This window comes from Oncorhynchus nerka, linkage group LG19, assembly GCF_034236695.1.
Source record: "Oncorhynchus nerka isolate Pitt River linkage group LG19, Oner_Uvic_2.0, whole genome shotgun sequence".
In the NCBI taxonomy this organism is placed as follows: domain Eukaryota; kingdom Metazoa; phylum Chordata; class Actinopteri; order Salmoniformes; family Salmonidae; genus Oncorhynchus; species Oncorhynchus nerka.
The window spans coordinates 6,122,145-6,147,098 of record NC_088414.1 but is presented as its reverse complement, the minus strand read 5'-3'; the positions used below and the strand labels follow the sequence as shown (position 1 = coordinate 6,147,098).

Below are 24,954 nucleotides of genomic sequence, written 5' to 3'. Positions count from 1 at the left end.
ATGGACCCTATTCCCTATATAATGCACTACTTTAGACCAGAGCCCTATGGAACCCTATTCCCTATATAGTGCACTACTTTAGACCAGAGCCCTATAGAACCCTATTCCCTAAATAATGCACTACTTTTCAACAGAGCCCTTATGGACCCCTATTCCCTATATAATGCACTACTTTTGAACAGAGCCCTTATGGACCCTATTCCCTATATAATGCACTACTTTTCAACAGAGCCCTATGGAGCCCTATTCCCTATATAGTGCACTACTTTAGACCAGAGTCCTATGGAACCCTGTTCCCTATATAGTGCACTACTTTAGACCAGAGCCCTATGGAACCCTATTCCCTATATAGTGCACTACTTTAGACCAGAGCCCTATAGAACCCTATTCCCTAAATAATGCACTACTTTTCAACAGAGCCCTTATGGACCCCTATTCCCTATATAATGCACTACTTTTGAACAGAGCCCTTATGGACCCTATTCCCTATATAATGCACTACTTTTCAACAGAGCCCTATGGAGCCCTATTCCCTATATAGTGCACTACTTTAGACCAGAGCCCTATAGAACCCTATTCCCTAAATAATGCACTACTTTTCAACAGAGCCCTTATGGACCCCTATTCCCTATATAATGCACTACTTTTGAACAGAGCCCTTATGGACCCTATTCCCTATATAATGCACTACTTTTCAACAGAGCCCTTAGGGACCCTGGTCAAAAGTCGGAAATATGTTGTACGTAATGTTTTCGCCATGGTTTCCTTTGACCAAAATGAGCTTCTGGACATCAGAACAGCTATCACTAATCTCGATTTGGATGAGGACTTCTACTTAAGTGAGTCGGTAGCGAAGGACATTTTGATTATCCTGGGCCAGGCCCAAATCTCCGACACTCAGAGGAGGAGGCGGCGCCATAGAGGCCGGCGTGCGGGATTCCTGACAAGACTACGTTGGAGAGTGGATCAACCGCCTCTACCTTCCGTTCAATTGTCGAACGTGCAATCACTGGAGAATAAACTGGACGAGTTCCGTTCGAGACGATCCTATCAACGTGATCTGAAGAACTGTAATATCCTATGTTTCGTGGCTGAACAAGGACATGGAAAATATTAATCTAGCTGGTTTTTCTATACTTCGGCAGAACAGAACGGCAGCCTCGGGAAAGCTCAGGGGAGGGGGTGTGTGTGTCTCTTTGTTAACAACAGCTAGTGCATGATCTCTAATATTAAGGAAGTCTCCAGGTTCTGCTTGCCTGAGTTAGAATACCCCATGAGAAGCTGTAGACCACACTATTTACCAAGAGAGTTTTCATCTATATTCTTCGTAGCTGTCTATTTACCACCACAAACCAATGCTGCCACTAAGACTGCACTATAGGGCCATAAGAAAACAACAAAATGCCCACCCAGAGGTGGTGCACCTCGTGGCCGGTGATTTTAATGCAGGAAAACTGAAATCCATATGACCTCATTTCTACCAGCATGTCACCTGTGCAACTAGAGATTTCAAAACTTTGGCTACCTTTACTCCACACACAGGGACTCGTACAAAGCTCTCCCTCGCCCTCTGTTTGGCAAATCTGACCATAACTAAGATTGAATCAACCGGACTGATCAACGAGACTAAAATTGAATCGTACTACACCGTCTCCGACGCTCATCGGATGTGGCAGGGCTTGCAAACTATTACAGACTACAAAGGGAAGCCCAGCCGTGAGCTGCCCAGTGACAACGAGCCTACCAGACGAGCTAAATTTAACTACCGGTCAAAAGATTTAGAACACCTACTCATTCAAGGGTTTTTCTTTATTTTCTTTATGTCCATTGCTCGTGTTTCTTGGCAAGTCTCTTCTTATTATTGGTGTCCTTTAGTAGTGGTTTCTTTGCAGCAATTCGATCACGAAGGCCTGATTCCCACAGTCTCCTCTGAACAGTTTGTGTGTCTGTTACTTGATGTAACAGTGTCTGTTACTTGAACTCTGAATCATTTATTTGGGCTGCACTTTCTGAGGCTGGTAACTCTAGGTAGGCCAGTACATCACTGGGGCTGACCTCCCTGCTATCCAGGACATATTAGGCGGCGTGGAAGGAAGGCCCGTAAAATCGTTAGACTCTAACCAGCCATAGAGTAATTGCTCTGCTTCCGCACGACAAGTGGTACCGGTGCAACAAGTCTGACACCAACAGGCTCTTGAACAGCTTCTATCCCCCAGCAATAAGACTGTTAAATAGTTAACCAGATCGCTGAGTTGACCTTGTATCTTTATTGGACTTTTATTTCATTTCCCCCCACTCTCTATGCACACTCACAGGGCCCTACACACTCACAGGGCCATACACATTCACAGGGCCCTACACACTCACAGGGCCCTACACACACACACACACACACACTGTCTCTATGCACACTCACCGGGCCCTACACACACACACACACACACTGTCTCTATGCACACTCACAGGGCCCTACACACACACACACACACTGTCTCTATGCACACTGACAGGGCCCTACACACTCACACACACCGCACACACACACACACACACTGTCTCTATGCACACTCACAGGGCCCTACACACTCACACACACACACACTGTCTCTATGCACACTCACAGGGCCCTACACACTCACACACACACACACACACACTGTCTCTATGCACACTCACAGGGCCCTACACACACACACACACACACACACACACTGTCTCTATGCACACTCACAGGGCCCTACACACTCCCACACACACACACTGTCTCTATGCACACTCACAGGGCCCTACACACACACACACACACGGTCTCTATGCTCACTCACAGGGTCCTACACACGCACACACACACACACACTCACTCCATCATCTGCTCACTCACATATAATATACACAGACATTTATACTGACTCTATATACACACACACACACACACACTCACTCCATCATCTGCTCACTCACATATAATATACACAGACATTTATACTGACTCTATACACACACACTCACACACACACATACAAACTGCTGCTACTCTGTTTATCTTATGTCCTGTTGCCTAGTCACATATCTACCTCCATCCCTTCAGTATCCATGCACATTGTAAATACGCTATTGAACTGACCCTGTATATAGTATGCTAACTAACTTACTTAATTATTGTATTCTTCATATTTCTTCTTATTTCTCTTGTCAAGAGTCCCAAAAAAATTGTCAAAAGAGTCCAGCCAGCCAAGTCATAGACTGTTCTCTCTGCATACTGAATCTCCAACACACACACACACACACACACACACACACACTACATACGCTCACACACATGCATATTGACGCCACACACACATAGACACACTATAACACTCTTCACATACACTGAAGCAACTATTTTTATTATCTATCCTGATTGGGTAGTACTTCTACCCCAACCTACATGTACATATTTCCTCAACTACCTCGCTCATTGACTCGGCACCGGTACTCATTGTATATAGCCTCGTTATTGTTATTTTGTGTTACTATTGACTTTTTTCCCCCCCTAATTTGCAATTATTCCATTTTTTAAAACTTTTGAACTGCATTGTTGGGGAATGGGCTCGTAAGTAAGCATTTCACAGTAAAGTCTACACCTGTTGTATTTGGCGCATGTGACAAATAACATTTGATTTGAGCCTCATGTTGCATTACACAGTACATACAGTGGGTATCAAAATTATTCACCCCCCTCTTGAATTTTGTTGCATTACAAAGTGGGATTGAAATGGATTAAATTGAGATTTTCATTTGCCATTGATCTACACAAAATACTCTGTGAAAGTGAAAATAAAATACTGTAAATGTTTACAAATGACAAACAATGATTCAACTACATTTTCTTTTCTTTCGAAAGCCTCATAAAGAAGGGCAGTGATTGGTAGATGGGTAACAATAACAAATCAGACATTGACTATGTCTTTAAGCCTGGTCAAGTTAATAATTATAATACAGTCCTACTTTTGAACTGAGCTGCAGGACAGGAAGGAAACTGCTCAGCGATGTCACCATTAGGCCATTGGTCATTTAAAAACAACTACAGAGTTGAATGGATGTGATGGCAGATCAACAACATTGTAGTTACTCTGCAAAATTGACCTAAATGAAAGTGGGAGTGAAAAGAAGAATGCATATAAACATATTTCAAAACATGCATCTTGTATGCAACCAGGCACAAAAATTATACCGCATGAAGACATGGCAAAGGCATAAATATTTTGGCCTAAATGCAAAGCCTTATGTTTGAAGCGAGTCCAACACAACTGCCTCTTCATTTTCAAGCATGGTGGTGGCTGCATCATGGTATGGGTATGCTTTCCATCGGCAATGACAGGGGAGTTTTTCAGGATAAAAAGAAAGTTACAGTTTTGACTTATGTGCTTGAAAATCTATGGCAAGACTTGAAAAGGTCTTTCTAGCCATGACCCCCAACATCTTCACAGAGCTTGAAGAATTTTGAAAAGAATAATGGATAAATATTGCACAATCCAGGTGTGCAAAGCCCTTATAGACCAATTCCATATTAGGATGGTGTTCCTACTTTTGGTATACTCAATGTAGTATATATCTTATATATTAGTGTTTTATTTGACATACATTTTAAATACATTTTCGATTTTTTTTTTTTTTGGTGTAGATCTTTGACACAAAAAAGTGACAATTAAAATCAATTTTGATCCGACTTTGTAACACAATAAAATGTGAAGAAATCCAAGGGGGGTGAGTACTTATGAAACCCACTGTACATAAACTTCAAAATCCACTTCACAATACAATAGCTTTCATTCTTTATTTACTAGAATGCTATGTTTTCTGGGTACCCTTAGTATAAGCTATCAGAATTTTGGGGGGATTTAGTTTGTTTTATCCTCCAGCGACAGAGTCGGATCATTTCCAGTCCACACCCAGACTTCGGTTCTCCAGGCGTATCCCAGTGTCCCCTGCAACGTGGGGAGGCAGCCGTGGCAGAGCAGAGACCGTCAGGAACAGCGGAGCCCACACGAGTAAGAAAGACTTCTGTGCTACACGGTGATATAAACGTAAAATATAGTATTTTAGGGCTGTCAGCGTTGATCAGTTAACTCAAGTACATTTTTGGTAATATTAGTACACATTTTTTATTGTAATTAATCTCATTGTCTGAAAGCGTTCAAAATACACTGAAAGCATCCTGAAATAGATCTATACAGCTAAAACCAACAATACACTGAAAGCATCCCAAATACATCATCTATACAGCTAAAACCAACAATACACTGAAAGCATCCCAAATACATCATCTATACAGCTAAAAACCAACAATACACTGAAAGCATCCCAAATACATCATCTATACAGCTAAAACCAACAATACACTGAAAGCATCCCAAATACATCATCTATACAGCTAAAAACCAACAATACACTGAAAGCATCCCAAATACATCATCTATACAGCTAAAACCAACAATACACTGAAAGCATCCCAAATACATCATCTATACAGCTAAAAACCAACAATACACTGAAAGCATCCCAAATACATCATCTATACAGCTAAAACCAACAATACACTGAAAGCATCCCAAATACATCATCTATACAGCTAAAAACAACAATGCCACGTAAAGCCGTGTTGACGTTGAGCTTAAAGAAAGTTTATCAATTGACCTGCTTTTTTTTCTTACCACTACTTTGGGAAAAATCAAGACTTTCTGTATACAAAATATTGAATTACAGCTCAATTTCAGCTATTTCTGATTTTGTAATTATTGGTGGTTTATCTGTATTGTGATTGCAGGGCAGCATGTCAGTATGTCTGTAGGTGGAGATGGTGGTGATAAACCTGACGGTAGAGGGAGGCAGACTGTGTGTCCACAATGTTCCCCACAGACACACAGCCATGGACACTATACACGTAAGAGCTTCTCTCTCAGGCTCTGTCCCAAATGGCATCCTTTCCACAGTAGTGTACTACGCATTGGGGTCTGGTCAAAAGTAGTACACTACGTAGGGGAAAGGGTGCCATTTGGGACACAGTCTGTGGTGTAATGGTGGTTTGTGTGTCACAGTGACAGTCGATCCTGTGCCGTCTCCACTCCTTTCTGCTAACTCTTTATTCTTCTTTCTCTTTTCTTCTGGCTGACAGGACCAGACGGGGGTGGTGGTGACACTGAGCCTGTCCACAGTCACACTGGTCTTCATTCTCGCCACTGTCCTACGTGTGGAAGGTCTCAGACGTACCGAGCACAAGCACGAAACACGGTGAGCAACAGACATGTCCGTGTTACCATCTACTTCCATTTACTTCCTGTTTTATGTAGTGCTGTATTGCTTTGCCATTTTAATTGACAACAAATGTGTACTGATTTTTTTTATTCGCAGACCGACGGACAGAGAGCGACTCAGGTCCCGCCCACAGAGGCAGCTGGCCAATGAGCTCCCCCCACGGTGATGTGAGAGGCGTGTACTTTGCAGCGCCGCCCCCTCCCGTGCTGGGCAGTGTGCCGCTGGTCCAGTGTGTGCCAGTGTGCCCGCCAGTTCTGTGAGTACCCTGCTCTCTCTCTCTGTCTGGACATGATGAAGTGGCCGTTAGGTCATTCTGCTACATCTGTTGCCAACCCTAATGAAATCCCTCAGCGCTGAGACGCACGATCTTGTGGTGTGTGTTTCATTAGTCCATTGTTGATATAATCCCAAAAGGTTTTGAATGTCAGCAATCAAGTTTTCAAGATATATAACTTTCAAAATACAGAAATAGAGCTGGTATGATATGATGTAAAACACAGCACACATGGTGCAGGAGTTCATCTTTTGGCCAAAAACCGTAACTTGAAGATGTAGGTGGTTACATTTAGCATAAATCATCTAATTATTTTATTAGTGTGAATATTTCAATCACAAATCTGTCATGATTTTAGCATTAAAATCCCACTTTCTTCCCCTATGTATTAAAGGTGCACTATGCAGAAATCGCTCCGCCATTTCCTGGCTGCTAAAATTCTAATAGTTCGCCTAATTTCAGTTTCTGTATAGTGTAGAGAATCATTGTACCATCTAAACAGCTGTGAAATATATTTTCTATAACACAAAATATTGTATCTTCAGCTGTTAGTAAAATCTTCAGCAAAAGTAAAAGATGCAAAAACTAAGCATAAGAACGGAAAGCATAGAAATAGCACACATAGAACAGATCTACCGCTTCTTAGACTTGCTTTCAATGACCGACCTTTAACGCACATGTCTTTGTGAATTTGGTCACCCAAAAAGTGACACATTGCAGCTTTAAGAGAGGTAGTAAGTGTCGTTAGAAGGGCTGTTGTTGTGATATATACCTGGCTTGTTCCCTGCAGGTACTACTCCAGCCCTGTGATGAATGTAGCTCTATCCCAGCCCCAGCCCATCTACGTGTCTCTGGGTGGGGGTGTGGCCACTGGGGTTAGGGGTCATCATGAGCAGGTCCGAGGTGGAGCTGGCCATTCCCTGTCTGCTGACCAGCGCTCTCTGAGCAGCTCTCTGAACCATGCCATCGAGGCGGCCAGGGGGATGAGGGAGGCCTCTCGACGCATGGCCCGCACCATCGCCACCGGACTGCACCACCAGGAGGCGCTGTCACAGTCCTGCATGTACTGATGGACCAGACCAGACACACACACCGGGGGTTGTGTTCATTAGTGTACACCGTAGCAAAAATGTTTTGCAACTTAAAAAGGAGAACAAGCGTTTCTTATTGGAGACGTTCAGGTACTGGTAGTCCCAACCCGGTCTGTTTTCTTCCGTTTGGTGTCTAGTGAACATGACCCTGGCAAGTCTTTGGACCAGCCACTCTGTACTGACATGAACATCTCTAAATGTGAAGTCATTGTACTGTGCACCTAGTATAACAGTTGGGTATTTGGGGTAACATGAAGCAAGTTCCTGGGTACAGATCCTGGGGCCTCAAGCCAGTCATTCAGCTGCAGGTTTCTTGGTTGCAGGGAGTGAGGAACTACAGACCCTTGACATCAGTATTTGATCATCACCCAGTGGCTCAGCACTGATAGGAAAGTAGGGTCTACAAACTGTACTTTATACAGGTTACTACAGGTTACAGCTTTAGATGAAAGGTGGAGTGGATATGTTGTGATCTCAGGTATCATATAGAAACAACAGTTGTGGGATCTGGCAGCTTAAGTGGACAACAGTAGCAGTTCATCTCGTACTCGTAAAAATGCACTAGAATCTGCATATTAATGATTTACGTTTCGAAATAACGGACATCTGCACATGTTTAGTTTGCTATGAAACCTGGAATTAGTTTTGGACATTTTGTTTTGTTACATTTGTACAATGGATGTGAGACAAAGAAATTAAATTGCTGCTATGGATCTTCAGATGAGATGAAACATTCACACATTTTACCCTAATGTATTAATTTTAAATCAGGGTTCCTCAGCTGGCGGCCTGCAGGTGGTTTCATTTGAAATGATGTTTTTGATCAAACATATCCGTTTGCAGTCTACCATCGATGTGGAATTATATTCCCGACCTTTCAGTTTGCAGTCTACCATCGATGTGGAATTATATTCCCGACCTTTCAGTTTGCAGTCTACCATCGATGTGGAATTATATTCCCGACCTTTCAGTTTGCAGTCTACCATCGATGTGGAATTATATTCCCGACCTTTCAGTTTGCAGTCTACCATCGATGTGGAATTATATTCCCGACCTTTCAGTTTGCAGTCTACCATCGATGTGGAATTATATTCCCGACCTTTCGCTCAACAAAAAAGAAATCATCGCGCGGCTGAATCAAGTTGATGCTCCCTGTTCTAAATTGTTTGTTTCAATTTTATTCTTCATCATTTGTGTAATAATGAGTTAATGACGTCAGTAATTGGTCCTATTTTTATAGGTGTCTTAGTTTGTGTTGAACACAAAAATGAGACTTTAGGTACACACACACACACACACACACACACACACACACACACACACACACACAGACACACACATACACACACGCACACACACACACACACACACACACAGCACACACACAAAAAAAAAAACCTGTCTTATGATTTGATTATCAATTATTATTTTTTTACTAATATTTTTGTAGCAAAAATATTTTTATTTTAGCTTTGAAGCCAAATAAATGTTGATGGTGAAACAACTAATAGTTATTAAGTAAGGCTGATGTCGGTTGTAACCAGATTGCTACTTTTGGCCATGAACTGCAGGTACAGTATGGATCAGTCACCTGACGGTCAGAGGCCCGTCCGTACACACTGAAGTTGTACAACCATTTTGATACATCGCAGCGTTTCTCTGCACAAAGACATAATAACACAAGCATTGAAGAGACACTACACAATGGATGTATACACTTGTATCACAGCCATCATGTAAAATGTGCTTTGTAGATCAGTCGTACAACCTGGGTGTGTATAGGGTCAGAGGTCGTCAGGGTCTGATTGCACAATGTGAACTGTGAGCCGGAAAATGAGAGGGTTAACTCCGATACACTACAGTGAAGAACGGCAGAATTGCAAACAGAGTACCTTGCAATGTAGCTACAGTAAGAACTGAGTCTTTCTCCTTGTAATAATGGAAGCCAATTTATTAGACAACATTGGTACACAATGAAGTATAGTTTTGTTTGTGCTTCAACACTCGCAAACATAGAATCCCAATGAGTTAAACAGGTTTAGGACAGACTTACATTTTTTTAATTGAGATTTTTTTTCTCTCTTGATAAATAACTTTGATATACATGAATTGAATAGACAGAGACCCTATACAACAGCGACTGTTAATAGGAAACAATTCAAATTCAATGAAGCGTTTTCATCACGGTAAACCCATCGTGCAATATACAACCTGTTTGGCCAGGAAAGAGAAATAAAAAAATAGATATAAACCGCTGAAATGGTGTTACATTTTCTTTGCAAAGCCATTCGCCGTTGGAAGAGTTGACATTGCACCAGCAGAGAAAAGCTAACGGACAGACAAACAAAATATAGATATTAGTTATTTTCCCAGTTCACCACTACAGCTACAGATAAAACATCACAGACACATGTGGCTTCACATTCGTATTGTTTTAAAGGAAATCTTTTACTACTTCGCTGTCAGAAACATCAACAGTCTAACAGTGAGACACTAAAGACACCAACGTATGGCATATACACAACACACTACTCAGTGCATGGCCCGGTTAAACATTTTGATACTAACCAATGATGACTTACACTGAGTGTACAAAACATTAGGAACGCCTGCACTTTTCCATGACCGGTGAATCCAGGTGAAAGCTATGATCCCTTATTGATGTCACCTGTTAAATCCACTTCAGATCAGTGTAGATGAAGGGGAGGAGACGGGTTAAAGATGGATTTTTAATGCTTGAGACATGGATTGTGTATGTGTGCCATTCAGAGGGTGAATGGGCAAGACAAAAGATTTAAGTGCTTTTGAACCGGGTATGGTAGTAGGTGCCAGGTACACCTGAGTGTCAAGAACTGCAACGCTGCAGGGATTTTTTTCAGCTCAACTGTTTCCTGCGTGTATCAACAATGGTCCAAGAGCATCCAGCCAACTTGGCACAACTGTGGAAGCATTGGAGTCAACATGGACCAGCATCCCTGTGGAACACTGTTGACACCTTGTAGAGCCCTGCGCCAACGAATTGAGGCTGTTCTGAGGGCAAAAGGGGTGCAACTGAAAATTAGCAAGGCGTCCCTAATGTTTTATACACTCAGTGTATAATGTGACAGGATACAATACTGAAATACAAGCGGCCCTGGATTATTCTGTAAACATCTGCAAGCAATGGCCTTTTTGACACTAAAACGTGAAATCTCTCCGGAGAAAAAGGAAAAGGATGTGGTGAGTAAATACAGTCTTAGGGCTGGAGGAGGGATGCTTCTAGCATTCTGTAGCTATTTACAGAGTGCCGTTTTTCTCTATCCTCAGACCTAGGGTCAGTCTAGCTGTTTGTGACTGTCTTCCTGTGGTTGAATGATTTCTCGAGTTGCTTTTGGTTACGGTATTGCCACACTGGAGGATGTGCATTAACAGTACGGACAAAGTTCAGGCATGCTACTGATACAAACATCTCGACCAGCTAGGATTCTCCCCCCTGATAGGACAGGGATGAGTTATGTTGCATGTTGAGTGATGTGATTTTACTGCATTGACTTTCCTAGGCATCCCTCCTCCACCCACTACCAATAAAAATCACACCAAGAAGATAAACTGAAGGGAACAAACAGAGAAAACCTCTACCGTTTACACTTTCTAGCAGGTTTCATAGCATACGATATTACATTTGGTACTTTCAGTTTCAAATGGCCTTAGTTGATATAGATCTGTTTAAATATTTATCTTGTTAATTAACGCTGTCATTGTTTCTGTTTGTAGTCATCTTTTTTTCCCCTCGAGCATCGATGCATACAGAATGAACGTAGGATCTGGGGAAGGTGACTGGGGGGGGGAGGTTAAGGTGAGAAGACTGGAAGGAGATGGATGGGGCTGGGCCATTTTTAGCTTGCCGGTTCCTCGTCTGGTTTGTTCATGGTCTTGAGCTGTTCCAGGAGGGCGGTGGGGGTGAAGACGTGGGTCGATCCTAGAGAGGTGGACAGATACGCAGCAGAGGACACACAAAGACAGAGCATGGTATTAGAGTTGCCCAAACATTAGCTCGCTAGGAAAATGTGTTTTCAGCTCTTGGCTATGAATGCTTTGATGAAAGCACTGTATTCTTGAGGGGAAAAAATGTTGGAAATAAGATAAACATAAGTACAACCAAAAAACTTGAAATCATAGTTAATAGCCAGGATTTAAAGAATGTATTGGTTATCATTATTGGTTATAATACGATGTGTGGGCTATTCACACGTTTTTTTTAAAAATCAAAGAAGATTGGTGACTTGTGATCTAGTGCCTGCCAACAATTCACAAAATTGTATGTCACATGCAATTGGATGGCTTGTGATTGGACAGTGATGTACTGACATCACAGAGCTGGCTCCTGTGAGCTGCAAAGCACTGGTGGTAGGAACCCTGCGACTACACCTATAGGAGGGAGCAGCAAATCAGGTGTAAGTGTGCGCATGTGATCTAAGAAGCTTTTATCGCAGTGCATGCAAACAGTCTAAAAGCAACATGAAAAATCAGGTAAAGACAACAGCAGATTTCTGTCCAGCCCTTCTCTGATTGGATGACATCAGGGAAGTAATTGTGCCTATGCATGTAAATAAAAACGTGAAATTAAAAGCTAAACGTAACAGCACCACCAAAATATGAACGAGCTGACTTTTTCATAGCTGAAGACACATTTTGGACACAGTATAACTCAGGAGGCGTAAGATTGGAGTAAACCAAACCTTTCTCCATATAGTTTGTCATCGAGTCGGTGAATGTGTTGATGGCTTACCCTCCATCTTGGACAAACCAAGGCTTTCGTTCATAAAGCGAACCGCTGGGACCAAAGCTTTGATTTACTCCCCACACCTACTAAGCAGTTGGATTAGTATTATTGTTATTCTTCATCTGTTTGTTTCTGAAGCAAAGCTGAATGTTTGTCATTTTGGCTCACCAAGGGAGACGCTTCGGTTTATCTGTGCTAGGTACAATTCATTTAAAGCTCAGTAAATCTGATTGCTCATGCCAGTTAGGCCTTTCGAGATGTGATATTCACAGCCAATCAGGAGGGCTGGTTTATCCCATCATCAATAGGTACAGGAGAGGAAGAGGCGAGTCCATCTTAAGTTGGGTCACCATGGTGATGCAGGCATCTTGGGTGTATGGGAGGGTGGAGTGGGGTGTAGGTGAGCACTAGTCACAGATCAACTTTGGACTGGCGCCTGGTTCTTTCCTGCCTCTCAGCGTCTGAAACACACAGCTTTGCAGGGCTCTGGCCAGAAACACAGTGAGCCACGTTGCTCCCCAACACCCACTACATGGGTAGGATTATATCCAAACACCAAATAACAGAAACAAACAGTCTGAGTAAATTAACAATGGATATTTCGTCCGGGACGGCTTGAATACGGCAGTATATGGTAAAGCCTCCATACTGCACGTGGTGATTGATACTTTGAAAAAAATGACCAAAACCAAAAGTTGTTTGAAAAAGATATGGCTTTAGCAGATAAGCAAGAATAAGATGGATGCCCTTTAATGCTGCGTTCAGGGAAACTCACTTAGGTGGCAATTTAACAAATTGTGCAGAATATCGCCACCTTACTTGTAATTAGACAAATCCCCAAAATAGGCAGTGAATTGCTAATATTGGTGTTTGAAAAATATACCTGAACAAGACTATGTGCTTTTAGAATCCTGTCTCTGTGTACCAAAACCCATATTGGTCTACTATGGTTTGACCATGCTGTATAGGCCACATATGGTGTCGCGACAGGGAAAATATGGAGCTATATGACGAACAAAGTGAGGGGGAAATCGTGAAGGCTTTTTATGACGTGTCGCATATTTTCTAGGTGCTAAAGCATATCGAGTGAACATCGCTACATCCCCAGGGTCAGTGTCTGCAGAGAAGCACTGTGTCCGAGTGAGCAGAAATAGCAGTAGGGAGCTGAAGTTTATTCGTTGACCGAATGGTGTGGAGACCAACATTAGTGTTCTCTGCAGATGACCCATGGGCCATGTAAGCATGCATGTGATGTCTGGTGGACCGAGAGAGCGTGAGTTGGAGGAGAGGTGGAGGAAGTTGAAAGATTGGGAGCAAAAAATACATCTACAAAAAAAAAATGACAATCCTTCCTTGAAAGCCAACATCAACTCAAGGACCTATCCTGAAAGAAAACCATTCTGTAGCTAGAGGTAATGTTGTAGGCCTATTAGGGAACATTTCAAATGTTCTAATTATTACGAGGCTATTCAAAATCCAATACCAAATCACTAATAATTGTAGGCCAACTGAATGTATTAAATCAAGGTGATTGTCTTGGAGGTGTTATTTACAAAAATAATTAGACAGTAATAATAAAGGAATAAAGATGATTCTCGGGGGTAGATTAAATCTGCACCAACAAATGATCAATTCTGGGAAGCAGGTTACGAAACAGTCTGAGAGGGGCGATTTAATCCACCCAGTTGAGATGATGTGGGGGTGGAGGAGGGGGAGGGCAGCAGGGATGGGGTCAGGAAGCCTGTATCATGGCCAGCCCACATAGGCTTCACATCCTGAAGGCCCAACAGATAGATACTGCAACACATGCCTATCTGTCAGCATGACAAGGCCAATCACTATTGGCTGTGGGGGTCACCAATCACACTGTCTTACGCTGTGGGTGATGGCCTGCAGGAGGTGGAGCCTGAGGTGACTGGGCCATGCAGGGAGCCAGGGGCCAGACGGCCATCCCTGAGGGTGGGGTGGAGTTCAAGCAGTAGTGAATGTAGTAAGAGGAGTACGGAGGGAAAGAAAGCCCTTGTGCTGTGGGCGTTCAGAAAGGGCTTCTTTGCGCGGCTGCCTTTACTTTGTCAGAGTGTGATTTTTCTCTCCCTCCCTCCCTCTCTCTGTCTGTCTCACTCGTCTGAGCCTGCGTCTGGCTCCTCAAAGGACACCCTAGTGGACTCTCGGAAGTCAGGGTGCTGCAGGTCCGTTAAGAATTTGATGGGGGTGATGGTGTGGGTGGAACCTGTGGAGGAACAGAGGGCGCTTCACGCTCATTTCTCATCACATGCCACGCCCCCCGTGCCACTTTCTCTTTTCTGCCACTTTCTCTGCCATCTCGACAAGAAGGGGTTAAACACACCACTGAATACTCACACACTGTGAATACTCACACACTGAATACTCACACACTGAATACTCACACACTGTGAATACTCACACACTGAATACTCACACACTGTGAATACTCACACACTGAATACTCACACACTGAATACTCACACACTGTGAATACTCACACACTGTGAATACTCACACACGCGCCCACACGCAAACACACGGACACGAAACCCAGACGCACAGAAAAAGACAGGGCACAGCTGCAATTGAAAGACAACAGTGTTTTAGACAGAACAAGACTGAATCCAAAAGCAAAGCAAAAAAACAACAGAGAAGACACACTCCCTTATGACAAGGACTGGCTGACCAGAGAGACAACATTCAAGAAACAGGGAACACACGTCACCCAAAAGGGGTTTACACATATCACAGGGGGTATCTTAGAGAAGTGTTCGTCAGAAACATAACGTTTTCCTCCAGCTAAGTCGCTAGAGCCTTAAGTAAGTCTAGCACTAACAGAATGAGTGTTGATTGTCTCAACAGGCAAACTAGGGTCATGACATAAGATTACATAAGCTTACTCTTCAAGAATATTTACTGACTGGGATTCGTGGTGTGGGTACAGTGCCTTGCGAAAGTATTCATCCCCCTTGGCGTTTTTGACATTTTGTTGCATTACAACCTGTAATTTAAATGGATGTTTATTTGGATTTCATGTCATGTGTGGTGCGTGCATATGTATTCACCCCCTCTGCATATGTATTCACCCCCTCTGCATATGTATTCACCCCCCTTCGCTTTGAAGCTCCTAAATAAGATCTGGTGCAACCAATTACCTTCAGAAGTCACTTAAATAAAGTCCACCTGTGTGCAATCTAAGTGTCACATGATCTCAGTATATATACACCTGTTCTGAAATGCCCCAGAGTCTGCAACACCACTAAGCAAGGGGCACCACCAAGCAAGCGGCACCATGAAGACCAAGGTGCTCTCCAAACAGGTCAGGGACAAAGTTGTGCAGAAGTACAGATCAGGGTTGGGTTATAAAAAAAATATCAGAAACTTTGAACATCCCACAGAGCACCATTAAATCCGTTTATTAAAAAATTGAAAGAATATGGCACCAAAACAAGCCTGCCAAAAGAGAGCCGCCCACCAAAACTCACGGAACAGGCAAGGAGGGCATTAATCAGAGAGGCAACAAAGAGACCAAAGATAACACTGAAGGAGCTGCAAAGCTCCACAGAGGAGATTGGAATATCTGTCCATAGGACCACTTTAAGCTGTATACTCCACAGAGCTGGGCATTACAGAAGAGTGGCCAGAAAGAGCCATTGCTTAAAGAAAAAATTAAAGAAAACACATTTGGTGTTCACCAAAAGGCATGTGGGAGACTCCCCAAACATATGGAAGATAGTACTCTGGTCAGATGAGACTAAATTGTAGCTTTTTGGCCATCAAGGAAATCGCTATGTCTGACACAAATCCAACACCGCTCATCACCCCGAGAACACCATCCCCACAGTGAAGCATGGTGGGGGCAGCATCATGCTGTGGGGATGTTTTTCCATCGGCAGGGACTGGGAAACTGGTCAGAATTGAAGGAATGATGGATGGCGCTTAATACAGGGAAACTCTTGAGGGAAACCTGTTTCAGTCTTCCAGAGATTTGAGACTGGGACGGAGGTTCACCTTCCAACAGGACAATGACCGTAAGCATACTGCTAAAGCAACACTCACGTGGTTTAAGGGGAAACATTTAAATATCTTGGATTGGCCTAGTCAAAGCCCAGATCTCAATCCAATTGAGAATCTGTGGTATGATGTTACGGATACAAGTATTCTGTGTGTATCCTGTGTGTTTTTCTTTTCTCTCCATCTCCCCTACTCACAGGTGGCAATCATCATTCCCCAATCAGTCGCTAATCAGAAGACACCTGCTCCTTTTCTCCTACCCAATCGCAGTTCCTTTCCATTGGTTTAAAAACCCTGTCAGTTGTTTTCTCTGGAGCAATCTCTCTGTAAATGCCATATGTTTGTAGAGCTCTTGTGTGGTTTAGGATACATGTCACTTTGTCCCCAACTGTGAGTATTGTTTTTGGTTTTGTCATGGTTATTTGTTCTCACTGTTACATTTTCACTATTATAATTTGCGTGAGTTATGTTACGGGTCTCGTTACCATCCTCCCTAGACTGTCGGGCCAAAGGGATTCGTAACATATGACTTAAAGATTGCTGTACACCAGTGGAACCCATCCAACTTGAAGGAGCTGGAGAAGTTTTGCCTTGAAGAATGGGAAAAAATCCCAGTGGCTAGATGTGCCAAGCTTATAGAGACAAACCCCAAGAGACTTGCAGCTGAAATTGCTGCAAAAGGTGACTCTACAAAGTATTAACTTTGTCTTATTTCATGTTTGTTTCACAATAAAAATATTTGTAATCTTCAAAGTGGTAGGCATGTTGTGTAAATCAAATGATACAACCCCCTCCCAAAATCTTTTAATTCCAGGTTGTAAGGCAATAAAATAGGGAAATTGCAGTGGGGGGGTGAATATGGGAGTAAGGAAGCTAATTAAGGTCATATATGCTGTTGTGTGGATAAGCCAGAGTTTTAATGAAGTACGGTCGAGTCGGAGGTCAAATGAGAGAAAGATTATACAGGTTGAATTCTCTCCTCCTTCTTTATTCACATGTGGTCAACATAGTGGGAACAGAACACAGTTGCATTGGCACTGATGATGGCAGACACGTTGGCATTTGTGTCCTGCTGACCACAATGAATGGAGACTAGGGCTGTGGCGGCCACGAAATTTCATCAGCCGTTGATTGTCAAAGCAAATAACTGTCGGTCTCACGGTAATTGACCATTAATTAACAACCACATTTAGCATCTCCTGGCTTCCACACACCTACAAGCCACTGATGGAGAACTTTGGAACATCTGCGTTTTAAAAAGTCTAATAAATCCATGTAATATAGCCTACACCTTCACAATAAATCCATGTAATATAGCTTAAACCTTCACAATAAATCCATGTAATATAGCCTACACCTTCACAATAAATCCATGTAATATAGCCTACACCTTCACAATAAATCCATGTAATATAGCCTACACCTTCACAATAAATCCATGTAATATAGCCTACACCTTCACAATAAATCCATGTAATATAGCCTACACCTTCACAATAAATCCATGTAATATAGCCTACACCTTCACAATAAATCCATGTAATATAGCCTACACCTTCACAATAAATCCATGTAATATAGCCTACACCTTCACAATAAATCCATGTAATATAGCCTACACCTTCACAATAAATCCATGTAATATAGCCTACACCTTCACAATAAATCCATGTAATATAGCCTACACCTTCACAATAAATCCATGTAATATAGCCTACACCTTCACAATAAATCCATGTAATATAGCCTACACCTTCACAATAAATCCATGTAATATAGCCTAAACCTTCACAATAAATCCATGTAATATAGCCTACACCTTCACAATAAATCCATGTAATATAGCCTACACCTTCACAATAAATCCATGTAATATAGCCTACACCTTCACAATAAATCCATGTAATATAGCCTACACCTTCACAATAAATCCATGTAATATAGCCTACACCTTCACAATAAATCCATGTAATATAGCCTACACCTTCACAATAAATCCATGTAATATAGCCTACACCTTCACAATAAATCCATGTAATATAGCCTACACCTTCACAATAAATCCATGTAATATAGCCTACACCTTCACAATAAATCCATGTAATATAGCCTACACCTTCACAATAAATCCATGTAATATAGCCTACACCTTCACAATAAATCCATGTAATATAGCCTACACCTTCACAATAAATCCATGTAATATAGCCTACACCTTCACAATAAATCCATGTAATATAGCCTAATTCAAATAAATCCATGTAATATAGCCTACACCTTCACAATAAATCCATGTAATATAGCCTACACCTTCACAATAAATCCATGTAATATAGCCTACACCTTCACAATAAATCCATGTAATATAGCCTACACCTTCACAATAAATCCATGTAATATAGCCTACACCTTCACAATAAATCCATGTAATATAGCCTACACTTCACAATAAATCCATGTAATATAGCCTACACCTTCACAATAAATCCATGTAATATAGCCTACACCTTCACAATAAATCCATGTAATATAGCCTGCACCTTCACAATAAATCCATGTAATATAGCCTACACCTTCACAATAAATCCATGTAATATAGCCTACACCTTCACAATAAATCCATGTAATATAGCCTACACCTTCACAATACATCCATGTAATATAGCCTACACCTTCACAATAAATCCATGTAATATAGCCTACACCTTCACAATAAATCCATGTAATATAGCCTACACCTTCACAATAAATCCATGTAATATAGCTTAAACCTTCACAATAAATCCATGTAATATAGCCTAAACCTTCACAATAAATCCATGTAATATAGCCTACACCTTCACAATAAATCCATGTAATATAGCCTACACCTTCACAATAAATCCATGTAATATAGCCTACACCTTCACAATAAATCCATGTAATATAGCCTACACCTTCACAATAAATCCATGTAATATAGCCTACACCTTCACAATAAATCCATGTAATATAGCCTACACCTTCACAATAAATCCATGTAATATAGCCTACACCTTCACAATAAATCCATGTAATATAGCCTAAACCTTCACAATAAATCCATGTAATATAGCCTACACCTTCACAATAAATCCATGTAATATAGCCTACACCTTCACAATAAATCCATGTAATATAGCCTAACAATAAATCCATGTAATATAGCCTACACCTTCACAATAAATCCATGTAATATAGCCTACACCTTCACAATAAATCCATGTAATATAGCCTAAACCTTCACAATAAATCCATGTAATATAGCCTACACCTTCACAATAAATCCATGTAATATAGCCTACACCTTCACAATAAATCCATGTAATATAGCCTACACCTTCACAATAAATCCATGTAATATAGCCTACACCTTCACAATAAATCCATGTAATATAGCCTACACCTTCACAATAAATCCATGTAATATAGCCTACACCTTCACAATAAATCCATGTAATATAGCCTACACCTTCACAATAAATCCATGTAATATAGCCTAAACCTTCACAATAAATCCATGTAATATAGCCTACACCTTCACAATAAATCCATGTAATATAGCCTACACCTTCACAATAAATCCATGTAATATAGCCTACACCTTCACAATAAATCCATGTAATATAGCCTACACCTTCACAATAAATCCATGTAATATAGCCTACACCTTCACAATAAATCCATGTAATATAGCCTACACCTTCACAATAAATCCATGTAATATAGCCTACACCTTCACAATAAATCCATGTAATAGCCTACACCTTCACAATAAATCCATGTAATATAGCCTACACCTTCACAATAAATCCATGTAATATAGCCTACACCTTCACAATAAATCCATGTAATATAGCCTAAACCTTCACAATAAATCCATGTAATATAGCCTAAACCTTCACAATAAATCCATGTAATATAGCCTACACCTTCACAATAAATCCATGTAATATAGCCTACACCTTCACAATAAATCCATGTAATATAGCCTACACCTTCACAATAAATCCATGTAATATAGCCTACACCTTCACAATAAATCCATGTAATATAGCTTAAACCTTCACAATAAATCCATGTAATATAGCCTACACCTTCACAATAAATCCATGTAATATAGCCTACACCTTCACAATAAATCCATGTAATATAGCCTACACCTTCACAATAAATCCATGTAATATAGCCTACACCTTCACAATAAATCCATGTAATATAGCCTAAACCTTAAATCCATGTAATATAGCCTAAACCTTCACAATAAATCCATGTAATATAGCCTACACCTTCACAATAAATCCATGTAATATAGCCTAAACCTTCACAATAAATCCATGTAATATAGCCTACACCTTCACAATAAATCCATGTAATATAGCCTACACCTTCACAATAAATCCATGTAATATAGCCTACACCTTCACAATAAATCCATGTAATATAGCCTACACCTTCACAATAAATCCATGTAATATAGCCTACACCTTCACAATAAATCCATGTAATATAGCCTACACCTTCACAATAAATCCATGTAATATAGCTTAAACCTTCACAATAAATCCATCATTTATTATAGACAGGTCTAAAGAAGAATGATATGAATAAAATGTAGTTTATTTCAGAAGAACAGAATATCATACTCGAGTTGTCTTTATGTTAGGCCCTGATCTGGCTATGACAATTGGCTGTGGGCTACGCTAGTTCACTTAGCAGACCATTTTTTTCTTAGAATTCCATTGGCATTATTTTATAGTATGAAGAATACAATTGAACAAAGCTGAATAAAATAGAAAGGATATTTTCTCCAAACGATTTCCAGGGAGTGTGCACATGCGGCTATTCTGTGTTGAGCGGTTAACAACAAAAATAGGTATCTATATGCTAAATTTACAGTTATTCATGTAACTTTAGTTGCTCTACAAACGTTGGGCTATATGTTTACATTTGTAATACATTGTAAGGATGCATGATGTGACTCCAGTGATTTGTCACTTGAAACAGATGAGCTCTGCTTTATTTTTTGAGCAGGCTGTACACACTTCATCAGTCTCTCATTCACAATTTGACAAACACTTGATAATGTCTAGAATTTTACAGCGGCATCCCCTTTGTGTGGCCGTAATGCCCCCTATAAAAATCCATGCCTTCTGCGGCCAGTGGCCATTGTGCCCTTCTCCCTGAGTGCTGCTCGTTCTGAATCACCTCTCACTCACATGGCTCTCCATCACGTGATCGGGTCTTTCTAAAAGGCTACAAGTGAAGACAGACACATCCGGGACGCAATTGCGCAGGTCCTTATCCAATTCCGAGGCGCATATTGAAGATATTGGAAGAACTGTCCACATTTACTTTTCGTCAGCCAACAAGATGAGTAGGCCTAACTAACAGCAAAAGCACTAGCCTATATCAATCCACTATCCCCCATAGTACAAAAGTTCACCTATTCTGTGCGAGAAATACATATTCCAAACAGTCTGGGACAGTTGTGGGATGCAACAGATCCCAAATTAATACAACCACTAGCATAAAAAAAAAAGTTTTTACTATCAGTCTATTTCTTCACATTATAAGAGCAGCAAACTGCAGTAGGCTAAAAGTGCAAATGTTCCATTAACGGAAAACACCATTTATCAAAAGTGCCCGCAAATGTGATTATGCATGAAATGTTATTATAAAGCTGCAGTTTTATGGTGAAAATGATCTTCCCCCATCTTGAAATTCACATGTTGCTTATGTATGCCAGTTAGGCTCTACACCCTTTGTAAAGAGGATAAATGATTCATTTTAAGAAGTTATTTGGCCACTTTATTTGTAATACAAACCTTATTAAAACATATAGGCCTATGGGCTAGGCTACATGAGGTGTGATACTAAACCTTATCAAAACATATAGGCCTATGGGCTAGGCTACATGAGGTGTAATACAAACCTTATCAAAACATATAGGCCTATGGGCTAGGCTACATGAGGTGTAATACAAACCTTATCAAAACATATAGGCCTATGGGCTAGACTACATGAGGTGTAATACAAACCTTATCAAAACATATAGGCCTATGGGCTAGGCTACATGAGGTGTAATACAAACCTTATTAAAACATATAGGCCTATGGGCTAGGCTACATGAGGTGTAATACAAACCTTATTAAAACATATAGGCCTATGGGCTAGGCTACATGAGGTGTGTGACTATGATTTGAAAAAGTGCTGGGCATCATTCACAAGTGATAATATATCATACGCAAGTGACAGGGTAATATTGTCACCCATCAGACTATTCTTGATTTAATCTTGTCTTTATTATTTTGTATATGTGTGAAATATGTCTGGAAACAGGGGCAGCGGGGAAAATACATGTCATCTATGCACTTAAATAGCGAATGGAGGACACTTTTCCCATGGTTCATTTTCATGCCAGCCAGGAAGGCTACACTCCTGTTCTAAATATAAGCAATGTGCTTAATATTAGTAAAGTTGAAAAATAAATATAGTAGGCCTAGCCTATAGAAAGCTGATAGGATCCTCCTCTTTTTCGATTACAGATTTTCCATTACATTTGCATTGATACCAGAGTGATTAGAGGGACAATAGAGTGCTGAGTACCAGGTAGTTAGACAGTTTGGTAGGATACTAATGACCATCAGCAGCATCAGAGCTTGGAGAAGCCTATTTACCGTGACTAAACGATCACGTGGAATTTGACTGCCTTCATGACTTGTGACCGCCGGTGTGGCGGTAATACGGTCACCGTAACAGCCCTAATGGAGACCAATAACAGAATTAGCCAGTGTACGAGAGTCAGTCAGTTAGAGAAGTACACCCATTTCCCAATCTACTTCCTAAGTCCCCCATCCCTAGGCACTTTGTGTAGACCCTGAAAAGAATTGGGTAAGCCATTCCACCTAGCCAATCAGAGGGCATGGTGGACATATGACCTATTCAGACCTACAACAAGAGGCAGGGGTTATATGTCCATTCGAAACGAGTCTGCATTCTTGCATAAATTAAAGGCAAGTGTGTTAATGTACCAGTAAGATCAGTCTATGCAAGTGTATTTTCTCTTAGGACTGTTCTGTCACACTCCCTATGGGGGAGTCTCTCCCTACCCCGTCGGCCTGCGCTCAGTGGCGCCCCCCGGTGTCAGACTCACCAATGATGGCCTCCCACTTCCCGTTGGCCTGCGTGACCTCGTAGGCAGAGCGCATCTCGCTGAAGGACGCGCCTCCGATGATGAAGACCATGACGCGCGGCCCGGTGCGGTACTCGCCTGGGGTCTTATTCTTGTGCCATTGGCCATACCGGGCACTGTCAGGGAGGGAGAAGCACAATCAAAAAGCATATCCCAGTGTTACTCTTCTTCGCTATTTCACCACTGCTGTACTGGGCAGAGAGAAAGGATCTTTCTCCATGTGGAGACAACTAGCTACGTAACATATCAGCAAACCACATCATATGATACAGCAATCTGATGCCCCACTGCACAGTTAATGATGTGGCATGCAACCATGGGCTGACCAATGTAATGTCTACAATGTAGTCGGTCTGGAATGCGACCAGTGTGTGTGTGAATGTGTGTTTGGCTGCATCATGGCTGTGCAAGGCGTCTAGTGAAATGTGCTTATTTCCCAATGAGTCAATAACATTGGGGCTGGGGAATGAATGGTGGTTGGTGGTGGAAGTGGCTCCCATTCTCAGCAGCACAGATCCCATGTCAAATCAATACACACACAATGAAGGTCTAGTGGGGGGAGGGATATGCAGGGGTCAATGTGTCAGCGCTCTCTCATCATTCCCCAGTGCACGCACACCTACCACTGTGGTAGTAGTATGAGGGTTAGATGCCTTGGCTTTGTCCCAAATAGCACCCTATTCCCTATATTGTCCACTACTTTTGACCAGAGCCCTCTGTTGCAGTACTGTATGTTTGACTGAATATACAGCCCTCTGGCTGTCTTTTCTCCTATTCGTCACTGCTTAGTTCCGCCCTTCACTCTTTTGCAGCCAATCAGAGTATTCATCTCCCCTCTCCCTCAGAGCCGAAATAACTATTAATCTATGACCCTCCTTTCTTTGTCATCTCAGTAGCGCTACTACACTGCAATGCATTCCTCTGTGTGTGTGTGTGTGTGTGTGTGTGTGTGTGTGTGTGTGTGTGTGTGTGTGTGTGTGTGTGTGTGTGTGTGTGTGTGTGTGTGTGTGTGTGTGTGTGTGTGTGTGTGTACCTGACTGCAGTGCTGCTGAAGGAGGCAGAGGAGCGGGTAGATATGTAAGGGTAGTGCTTGGTGTCCAGCTTATCTTCAATCACATCCTGCAGGGGTGACAAGGAGAAAGGCAGAACAAGGAGAAAGGAGTGACAAGGAGAAAGGGGTGACAAGGAGAAAGGGGTGACAAGGAGAAAGGGGTGACAAGGAGAAAGGGGTGACAAGGAGAAAGGGGTGACAAGGAGAAAGGGGTGACAAGGAGAAAGGGGTGACAAGGAGAAAGGC

General features: G+C 41.6%; 2 protein-coding genes across 3 annotated transcripts in view; one reads left to right on the top strand and one right to left on the bottom strand.

Annotated features, from left to right (window-relative positions):
* Positions 1-8,381, top strand: part of akna (AT-hook transcription factor) — a 31,910-nt gene extending 23,529 nt beyond the window's left edge. Inside the window, 6 exon segments of the mRNA XM_029689184.2 lie at positions 4,905-5,033; positions 5,810-5,926; positions 6,158-6,258; positions 6,261-6,273; positions 6,394-6,553; positions 7,362-8,381. Of these exon segments, the coding sequence (XP_029545044.2) occupies positions 4,905-5,033; positions 5,810-5,926; positions 6,158-6,258; positions 6,261-6,273; positions 6,394-6,553; positions 7,362-7,641 (800 nt within the window). The 3' untranslated portion in view covers positions 7,642-8,381.
* A 1,217-nt stretch (positions 8,382-9,598) lies between these two features.
* Positions 9,599-24,954, bottom strand: part of LOC115146879 (syntaxin-binding protein 1-like) — a 56,162-nt gene continuing 40,806 nt past the window's right edge. Inside the window, exons 17-20 of one of the 2 annotated variants that reach the window (XM_065004674.1) lie at positions 24,691-24,776; positions 23,619-23,773; positions 14,493-14,654; positions 11,532-11,620 (exon numbers count right to left, since the gene is read on the bottom strand). In XM_065004674.1, coding sequence (XP_064860746.1) covers positions 14,542-14,654; positions 23,619-23,773; positions 24,691-24,776 — 354 coding nt within the window. In that variant the 3' untranslated portion in view covers positions 11,532-11,620; positions 14,493-14,541. Of the gene's footprint in view, positions 11,621-14,492; positions 14,655-23,618; positions 23,774-24,690; positions 24,777-24,954 lie in introns of both variants that reach the window. The other variant, XM_065004675.1, reaches the window with a different exon arrangement.